Source organism: Globicephala melas, chromosome X (genome assembly GCF_963455315.2).
Source record: "Globicephala melas chromosome X, mGloMel1.2, whole genome shotgun sequence".
Classification (NCBI taxonomy): domain Eukaryota; kingdom Metazoa; phylum Chordata; class Mammalia; order Artiodactyla; family Delphinidae; genus Globicephala; species Globicephala melas.
In genome coordinates this window covers 3,881,077-3,890,729 of record NC_083335.1, presented here as the reverse complement: position 1 = coordinate 3,890,729, position 9,653 = coordinate 3,881,077, and the positions used below count along the sequence as shown (strand labels likewise).

At 54.9% G+C, this 9,653-nt stretch overlaps 1 protein-coding gene across 1 annotated transcript; it reads left to right on the top strand.

Annotated features, from left to right (window-relative positions):
- Nucleotides 1–3,186: 3,186 nt before the first annotated feature.
- On the top strand, nucleotides 3,187–7,850 carry GPR50 (G protein-coupled receptor 50). Its single transcript, XM_030846970.2, has 2 exons — nucleotides 3,187–3,373; nucleotides 6,265–7,850. Exons 1-2 carry the CDS (start codon nucleotides 3,187–3,189, stop codon nucleotides 7,848–7,850), a joined length of 1,773 nt encoding a protein of 590 aa, XP_030702830.1.
- Nucleotides 7,851–9,653: the final 1,803 nt, after the last annotated feature.

Sequence of the window (9,653 nt, the reverse complement as noted above, 5' to 3'; positions counted from 1 at the left end):
CTAAAACAATCTTGTAAATTAACTATACTTCAAAAAAAAAAACCTTAAAGAAAAAGATGAGAAATGTGGAGGCTAAGATGAAAGGTTTCTGCATCAACAAGAAGAGGGGAAAAATCTTCTAATGTCTACCTTCCGTACAGAGCACCAGTCGGCACCACCTCTGCCTGGGATGTCCCGAGCTTTCAGTCCTGGGGGTCCTTTGGGGCTCCCTGGTCTCCCTAATCTCATAATAAGTGACCTAGGGGAAAGGACCACGCTGACTGGGTTCCAGGACTGCAAACTCTCTATACATTCTCTGTCCACTATCCATCGCTTTTTCTCCTTCCCAACTTCCATATGGGTTTCCACGGTTTTCCTGGGATCCCCAGGGAACATCCTAGCTCTCCTCTATTTTGAATCTATACCTTAATAGCTTTCATATCCCCAATAAAGTGTTTCTCTCCATCGCCGGTTATTAGCACTTCGTAGCAGCCCTTTTAGAAAGACACTTAATTAAAAATCTTTTGGAAGCTTAAATAAACCATATGCACTGCACTCTATCCAATAAAAAGCTACTCCCTTAACTTCCAAAATAATTGAACTTATTGCCTGTGGATCCTGTCCTACTGGGGCAGAGCCTGACCGCTTTTCTTCCTCATATGCATCCACATAATGGATTCGATATCCATCTGTTTTTCTTAGGATAGGGACTACGTTCAGAATTTTTATTAAGATAATTCATAAAAATAAGAAAATTAATTTAACCAGATGCAGAATTCTCTGCCCCTCCATTATTAAAATAGTTGCTTCTCCTACTTGTCTAGTATTTGAAAAATACAAGCCCCATGAGGTCACGATCAAGCAGTGTTCAAACAGGGGCGGGGGCCAGGGGATTCAGGTCACCCTCTCTCCTGCTCGGCCCTCAGTCCCAAGGAAGTCCAGGCCGTAGTCCATCCAGAATTTCCAGTGTCCTGGGCCTCCGCCTGCTCTGGGGTCACGTCATCTAGGAGTACAGTGCACTGGATAACAGTTTGCCAGCTCTGTTTACAAGACTTTGGGTGGGGGGAGGTGGCTTGGGTAGGGGACACTCCAGTGTCTTAAGTCATTAGAATGCTGATTTCCTTTTCTCATTCCAATTTTTGTTTATTTGAATTAAAAACCGCTCTTTGCCACGAGTAAAAGGATCCAAACCCTCGGGGACCCAGCATCAGCAGCCAGATGTGAAGAACTACTTCACGGTGTGGGCGGCCTTTCGGCTTTGGTCTCTTTTCGGGGCTCATAGCTGTGCTGCGTTTACGGTAAATCCTGGCTAAGTCCGGCCCAGACAGCGCGCGGCCGGGGATCCAGGCGACGGGGGGCGATGAGATAATGAATGAGAAAAGGCTCCAGGCGGGAGATCGTTATTCATGCCGATTCTCTTCTCAGTAGCGTGCGCAGTATCGGGGTGAGGGGTTCATCTTCAAACAAGGAGACACATTACTAGTTTGGACTTTTCAGCGAGAGAAAGTGCATGCACTCTTGATTTTTCAGTCGTATCTGTCTTTCCGTTAAAGGTCCCTAAATGTTGAAGTCCCTCGCGGAACGCGCCCCAGCCCCCAACCCCTGTGTCCGTCTCCTTCCCCGCGGGTCAGGAGGGCGGCAGTGTCCAGACGGTGGCGCTCCGGGACAGTGCAACCCCCTATCCCCCCACTGCAGCAAGAAGGCTAGTCTGGGACAAGTTTCAAGGTGCTTGCTGAAATTTTCTGGGAGGTTTCTCAACAAGAGTCATAACTTTTAGTAGCCGGCACAAAATCCACCCCCGTAACCAAGGTCGTTGAGGGAACGAGTATCCGAATCTCGCCCCTGTAGCCCGAATACTTCGGATTTCCCGTAGCCCGTGCGCTCCGAGAGCCTGGGCGCACCGCAGGGAACTGTGACGCCTGCGGAGGGAGATCCGCGGGGCAGGGGGCGGCCCGACCCAGTTGAGGTTGAAATGAGACCCCCCCGCAAGGGAAAAGGACTGAGCTGAGTTATTCCTGGAGCGGGGGCCTCTGGTCTGCCGGTGGCTTCCAGGCTGCGCAGCCCAGCACCTCCGCGCCTGTCCCGCCGCTCCGGCACAGCTCCCCGAGCTTACCCGAGTGCCCCGCGCCACTCCGTAAGGCGTGCGGAGCACCTAGAGAGGGGACGGGAGTCGGAGCCGCTCGTCCCGGGTTTCTTTGAGGAGTGGCAGTCCAAGAGAAGGGCTTTATCCCCCGTTTTACTTTTTCCCAGAGCAGCCTCGAAGCTCCCGCAGCCAGGGCGCCAGGCAGCAGGGAAGGGGACGCGCTCTCACTCTCGCTTGCCCCAGAGTTGGGGGCAAGCGGCCACCATCTACCTCTTCTCACTCCCAGAGTACAGACACGATCCCTGCTCCCAGAGCCTGACGTAGGGGCCATCTCCTCAAGGAAAACACAAGTCGGGGACCGGATTGAGTGCCACCCGCTGCTGCTGCTAAGGGAGCCAACCAGCTCCTGCCAAGCACCAGAGTGGGAATAAATTCCCTAGAGGCTGCTGTCCAGATTGGGGATGGAAGCCCCCAGCAGCTGTCCCCTGCTTTCCGCGGAGTATAGAAGGCTTTGAAAAGGCAAAACACTGGGATGGGATGAACCTCTCAAGGAGACTGCAGAGGCGAATACCTAGGGTCCAAGGGGCCACTGGCCACTCCTCATGCTCTGCTGGGGGCTTCAGACAAGCTTGGGTTGGCACTGGACCCCCAAGAGGGACCCTATAGCCCCGCTCTGCAATCTACAGCGCTTTGCCAGGTGTTTGCGTAAGAGAGGGAGGGAGAACTTGCTAGAAACGGATGCGCAGTGGCTGGTGGGGAGGAGGTGGATTCTGAGCTGGTCACGACGCAGGGTACCTGGGGGATGTGGTGGGAGGCGGAGCGGCTAGAGGGGAAGCACATACAAGGCAGCCGGAAGCAAGACGACACCTCGATGTGGATTTGTCCAAAAAGAGTTGGAGATCAAAGCGGGGGTGATCAGGGAGCTCTGATTGGTCGGGGGGAGGGATTTGGGGTGGGGCTAGCCACCTCTTGAGGCTTTAAAAGCTCATCGGAGAGGGGCGGGAGTGCTGTCATTTGCTCTCCGACTCTCGGAGGGGTGACAGCTTTCCTGAAGCTCCTGGCGACAGAGCTGGTGTTCGCTGTCCAGACCCGGCTGGGAGGACCTAACGGTCTCCAGCAGCAACATGAGGCCTACCCTGGCAGTTCCCAGCCCATACGGCTGTGTTGGCTGTAAACTGCCGCAGCCAGACTACCCACCGGCTCTAATCATCTTTATGTTCTGCGCAATGGTCATCACCATAGTCGTAGACCTGATCGGCAACTCCATGGTCATTTTGGCTGTGTCAAAGAACAAGAAGCTCCGAAATTCTGGTAAGACCCCTTTCCTTCTCCCTACCCACCGTGCAGCCACTTGCAACCCCTACCTAGGGTGTTAGTTTGGGCTCCTGCAATAGGGAACCCGTGGATGGATCCTGCTCCCCATTTCCCTGCGAGCCTGAGTGATGATGTTCCGCCGTGGGGGGGGGGGGCCATAAACTCAGAGCTTCTCCAGGCTGCGGAGGTTCGGAGAAGCTCTGGGCAACCAAGTGCAAATCCCCGTCCCTGCGGTGCGCGGCACACCGCCGAGCCCGGCCCCGTCGGGAACCTGATGCAGAGGGAGCCGGCACCCGAGCGGAGAGTCCGGCGGCCGCCCGGGGACAGCACGCCGAGCCGGACGCCGCAGAGGTGGCCGCGCCGAGGCAGCGCGGGAGGAATTAACGCGGAGGGAGCAGCGGGGTTGCTACCCGCTCCGGTAAAGTTAAGTTCTCGGCGGCTGAGGCGGCGCTTGCCGGAGCGCAGCGCGGCGGCCGAGCCCAAGCCCGGCCGAGTCCCCGCTCGCCGCAGCCCCGTGACTCCAGGGTGGCTCCCGGGCAGCTCCCGGGCGGCGGAGCGCAGACCCCCGCGCCTGAGTGTGAAGCAGGGCGGTCTGAGCCCGCCAGAGCCGAGCTCCGTCCGCCCGTCCCAGGGCGCACAGCGGAGAGAGGCGAGCGGCCGGCTGGGCGCAGCAGGCGGTGGCAGCGACGGCGGCGGCGGCGGCGGCGGAGACCCCGAAGTCCGTAAGCGGGGTACCGGGGGTCGCAGGGCGGGGCGGCGGAAAGGTTCGGGAGCTCGGCGTCCCGGGGGCACAGAAGACGGCAGAACCGGTGAGGATCGCGGGAGGGCTGCAGGAGAGCTCAGAGGGGATGGTGGGGGGCGCAAGGGAGACTGCAGAGCGCGCGGATGTGGGACGAGGTGGGGCGGCGAGCGAGACTCCCCTCGCGGCCTGCCAGTGCCAAGGGGAGGGGGCCGGCTGCGAGCGGGCCTGGGGGACGGTGCTGGAGGCTGCAGGGCGCTGCGCCCCTTGCCGGGGGCGGGGGCGGCAGACGCTGCGGAGCCTTGAGCCGCCTTTGCAGGTTGGGCGGGAGAGGGCTCGAGAGGGGAGGTGGGGGAGGGGCCAAGGGGCCCAAACGCCCAGCTCGGGCCCCGGATGGGAAGGGGCGGCGCCCAGGGCCTCCGCTGCCTGGATCCCGGCCGGCTGGGACCGGAGGGCAGAGGGGAGCGAGGGGGCGGGGTCTGAGGGGGTCGGGCACCCACAGGACCCGGACGGGCGGGGTGCCGGGGAGCGGAGGCCGCCACTCTCTGGGGGATTACTTTGCTTGGACGAGGAATCACAAACACCACAGAAGTTTCCAAATGCAGTGACGGGCACACAGTCATTAAAAGTTTTCTTTTAAACTTTTGATGGGTGTGTCTGATTTCTCCTCGGTCCCCCGGAGACGTGGGGCCGCACACTTGGATCTCACGTGCGCTCCAGCAGAGCGGTCCCAAGGGGCCCAACCCCGGAGCCCCCGGGGGGTGGGGCACCTGCAAAGTCCATTTTCTCTTATTTCCTTTTCTCCTTCACCTTCCTTTCCTTCCATAATTCAAATAAAGGTTTTTAGCGTTGTTGTGGTTTTGTTTTTAAGTCTTTGCCCTATCTCTTCTCCTCTTTTCTCCTCCGAATTCATTACTTTGAGGGAAAACCCTAGAAAGAACCTCTTGGGTAGAAAGCGCCGAGGCCTGGCCTTGGCAGTGCTGGCGGAAGGAAGCAGAACGAGCCGTTCCTTTGCCCTTTTAAAAGTGCTCATTTTCTCCCAGTCCGAGATGAAGTGCAATATTTTGCCAAACCAATGCTAATTAGCAATGAGGTGTTTCCAGAGAAAGGGCTCCGCATCTGCACTTGGCCTTGCAGGTTTTCAAACAGCGTTCCTCCCGCCGCCCTACAAAACAGGAGTGCCCCCCCCCCACCGGCACTTTCCTGTTTAGCCCGCAGGCTCCAGTAAAGCCCGGGACCGGGGGCCTGGAACCAGTGTGCAGGGTGGCGAACGTGCTGGTGCCCGGCTCTGCTCGGGGACCCGCGTGAAGCAAGCAATTCTGCTAATCCTTGCAGGGATTTTCCTGATTTTTTCCCCTCTTTGCTCACTTTCTCAGACTAAATTTTACAGGGCCTCTCCCCACCCTCAGTTTTTACTCTTAGGTTACCTCTGAAATGGTAAGTATTTACTGGGCTAAGTCTTAGATTATTGTCTGATCCCGCTGGGAAAGACCGCTTAAGAAGACGACATGCCCTTTCTCGGACAGTTCTCTTTAGACATGTTTGCGTTGTAAATGCGATGGTACGTTAGAGAAGGCAGAGGGCTAATTTTTTTTTCGGGCTTGGGGGAGGTTGAGGCTTCCTGACAGTCCTCCAATCTCGCCACCCACCCCAGTCCCTACCCTCCAGCCTGTTTCCGACAGACAGCTCCATCCAGCTCCCCTCTACTCCCTCCCTCCCCCCACCCGTACTCCGCCAAAACTTCGCGTTTTGTTTTTGTTCAAAATGATGGCCACAGGTCTGTGTGTGTGGGAGTGTGAAGGGCTCCCCAACGGGCTTTCGTGTTTACTGCTTTCTGACTTCACTTTTTTCCCAAAGCAGAGATGATGTTGTTTGAAAGGAAAAAAAGGTTGTCAAAGGACAGGTCCCCCAAACCTGCTTGTGCATCGGAATCATCTGGGACATTCTTGTAACTAAAAATAAAAACACAACTGTATTTCTTGAAAAGAATTCTAGAAGTCGAAATTGTCACGACTCCAGCTGGCCTTTTCTTCCAGCTTATATTTGTAGATTTCCAAATGTAACCATTTGTTCTTCTCTGTCTTCCTCCCTCGCCCCCACCCCCACCCCCGCCCCACCCCACCCCGCCCCGCCCCAATATGCTTTTCAGGCAACATCTTCGTGGTTAGCCTCTCTGTGGCTGATATGCTGGTGGCCGTCTACCCCTATCCTCTGATGCTGCATGCCATGGCCGTTGGTGGCTGGGATATGAGCCAGTTACAGTGCCAGATGGTTGGATTCATCACAGGGCTGAGTGTGGTCGGTTCTATCTTCAATATTGTGGCAATTGCTATCAACCGTTACTGCTACATCTGTCACAGCCTCCAGTATGAGCGCATCTTCAGTGTGCGCAATACCTGCATTTACCTGGTTGTCACCTGGATCATGACCGTCCTGGCTGTCCTGCCCAACATGTACATTGGCACCATCGAGTATGATCCTCGCACCTACACCTGCATCTTCAACTATCTGAACAACTCTGCCTTTGCTGTGACCATCGTCTGCATCCACTTTGTCCTCCCTCTGCTCATAGTGGGTTTCTGCTACGTGAGGATCTGGACCAAAGTGCTGGCAGTCCGCGACCAGGCTGGGCAGAATCCTGACAACCAGCTTGCCGAGGTTCGCAATTTTCTAACCATGTTTGTGATCTTCCTCCTCTTTGCAGGGTGCTGGTGTCCTATCAACGTGCTCACTGTCTTGGTGGCTGTCAGTCCAAAGGAGATGGCAGGCAAGGTCCCCAACTGGCTTTATCTTGCATCCTACTTTGTAGCCTACTTCAACAGCTGCCTCAATGCTGTGATCTACGGTCTCCTCAATGAGAATTTCCGAAGGGAATACTTTACCATCTTCCATGCTATGCGGCATCCTATCCAGTTCTTCTCTGGCCTCATCACTGATGTTCGGGAAATGCGGGAGGCCCGAGCCTTCGCCCGCGCCCGCGCCCGCACCCGTGACCGAGCCCGCGAACAAGCCTGTACTGCTGTGGAGGAAATACCGATGAGCGTCCGAAATGTTCCACTACCTGGTGATGCTGCAGCTGGCCAACCTGAGTGTGCCTCCGGCCACTCCAGGCCAGCCTCCGGCCACTCCAGGTCTGCCTCTGCCCACCGCACATCTGCCTCTGTTCACCATAAGTCTGTCTTTAGTCACTCCAGGCCTGCCTCTGGCCACCGTAAATCTGCCTCTGGCCATTCCAGGTCTACCTCTGGTCACCCCAAGTCTGCCACTGTCTACCCTAAGCCTGCCTCTGTCCACTTCAAGGCTGACTCTGTCTATTTCAAGCCTGCCTCTAGCCACCCCAAGCCTGTCACTGGCCACCACATCCCTGCTGGCAGCCACTCCAAGGCTACCTTCAGCCCTGCCACCAGCTGCCCTAAACCCACCACTGGCCACACCAAGCCTGCTACCACCCACCCCGAGCCTGCCGACTATCCTGAGCCCGTTGCCACCAGCCACCTGGAGCCTGCCATCGCCGGCCAGCCTGAGCCCACTGCTGCTGGCCACCTGGAGTGTGACATCACTGACCTCCCTGAGCCCGCCTCCAGCCCTGCCGCTGAGTCCCCCAAGCCTGTTGCCAGCCCGCTGGAGCCTGCTGCTGCCCCTGTTGACCCCTTTGTGGTCACCATTGCCACCGATGATTACCAGGAGGTTGTGGTTATTGATGTTGAAGCTGATTCTGATGAAGTGTCTGTGTGATCTTAGGGGCGGCCAAGCAGTGGTCCCCTTTCGAGGTTGGCTAGCATATGTAATACAAAGTGAGATATCTTAGTGCACCTGCACACAGATACATGCAGACACTGACAGAGAGTGTAAGCTACACCTACCTTTCAGGCATACTCCTCCTTTCCATTATGTCTGCAAAAGTGTGAGAGTGTGTGTGTGTGTGTGTGTGTGTGCGCGCGCGCGCGCGCTTGCTCCTTTAGAGACCAATTTCCCCTCAAGTTTGGCTTCTGTTTTTCTGAGCCTCCCTTTCCTCCTGTGGTTGACTGTGAGCCCACAGTGATCCTTGAACTTGTAGACTTCGGCTTTTCCCCACTCCTGTGTAACCGTTTCTCCCCACTCCTCATTTCCTTCTCCTTGTTCCTGCTCTCTCCTCCCATTCCTCAAGGGGGGGGGGTGGGTGGGTGGGGGAGGAGCGCATGCGCAATGGTAAAGGTGCGCTGTGGTAAAGCCTTCTGTAAAGTGAATGTGACCGCAGAGCTTTATGTGTTTAAGTATTTATTGTACATTTAACGGCAGTAAGAAAGGCAATTGCGATAAAGTACAAGTATTTGAAACAGTTTCCTTTCTAAATTCCAGCAACAAAATATGACCCCTATCTGAAGAACACAATTTACTGAGCTCTTATTAAAATAAATATTTATGCCTATGAGATCAAATGGCAAAAGGAAAGATGTTGCCGCACCAAATACATTGGTGCTGATTTTCGTAGTCAAACACGAATGCAAATGATATGTGTTTACTTTATTCGTAGTTACTTTACCTTTTATAGTATTTGCCAGGATTTTCTTCCATTTAGTTCCTTAAAAACAAATCTATCCATAAACTGGTTTCTCCCCACATCCAAACTTATGGTTGCTAGGATCAGTTACAGTCATGCTTTTAATATTATACACAGCCTGATGTTTTTACGCAATCAGTTTTTACATTTTTCTTTTTCATTCAGAAGGGAATTTGAGGGAATAACTGGTAGCCAGAAGTGAATGGAGTACTGCCTGGACTTGTAAACAAGTGCTGCTTCAAAAGCCGTTCCCTCCTGCCCCATCCCTCTGAGCCTCCCAGCTGTGGTGGGGATGGTGGGGGGAGGCTGAGGTCCTGTGATCCACCGTGTTAAGGTGTAGATGTCTTGTATCGTCGCACTTGACAGCCCAGGAAGTGATTTTTCTCTAGAATTCAAGAAAACGTTGTTTAATAAAAATCTCGATTATTGATTCAAATTGACACTTAAAGTTTACTGTACAAAAGATTGTAAGGATAAGTGGAAATGTGTTATACTGCCTTAAGTTAGTTCTCTGTTTGTGGTAGCAATTAAATAAATGTTTTTGTGTCTTTGGTGTGTGATCTGTGGATAAAATTTGCTTCCTCCACCAGATTCACTTGTGGGGAGGCTTGGGGGTGGGTGGAAAAGCATACCCCTTGGGGGATCAAGAGACTCAGATGCAAGTACCCTCCCTGCTGTACCCCAGGGCGAGTCACATGACCCCTCTCTCCACAGTTGCCTGGCTTAGCAAACTGTGGCCAGGTCGGGGCGGGCTGGAGGCAGAGGAGGGCTCCCTGGGTGTGGTGGGTTCTTCTTACTAGTACTGCCAAGGCTTCTGAAACCGGGTCCTCTTTTACCCCCATGGAAGGAGTGGAGCTGGGCCCCAATTATGTCACAACTCCGGAGGCTACTGGGACCAAGTAACGGAGCCCACAGTCCAGTGGGGGGGAGGCACAGGAGTGAGGGGCGGGCAGACAGGTGGGTTCCTCTCTAGCTGGAAGTTAGGTGGCAAGACCCCA

Bases quoted from the DNA above. Each gene is read 5' to 3' on its own strand.
- GPR50 (XM_030846970.2), top strand. From the start codon at position 3,187: ATGAGGCCTACCCTGGCAGTTCCCAGCCCATACGGCTGTGTTGGCTGT. The intron at 3,374-6,264 runs GTAAGACCCCTT...TATGCTTTTCAG, and splicing joins CAAGAAGCTCCGAAATTCTG to GCAACATCTTCGTGGTTAGC.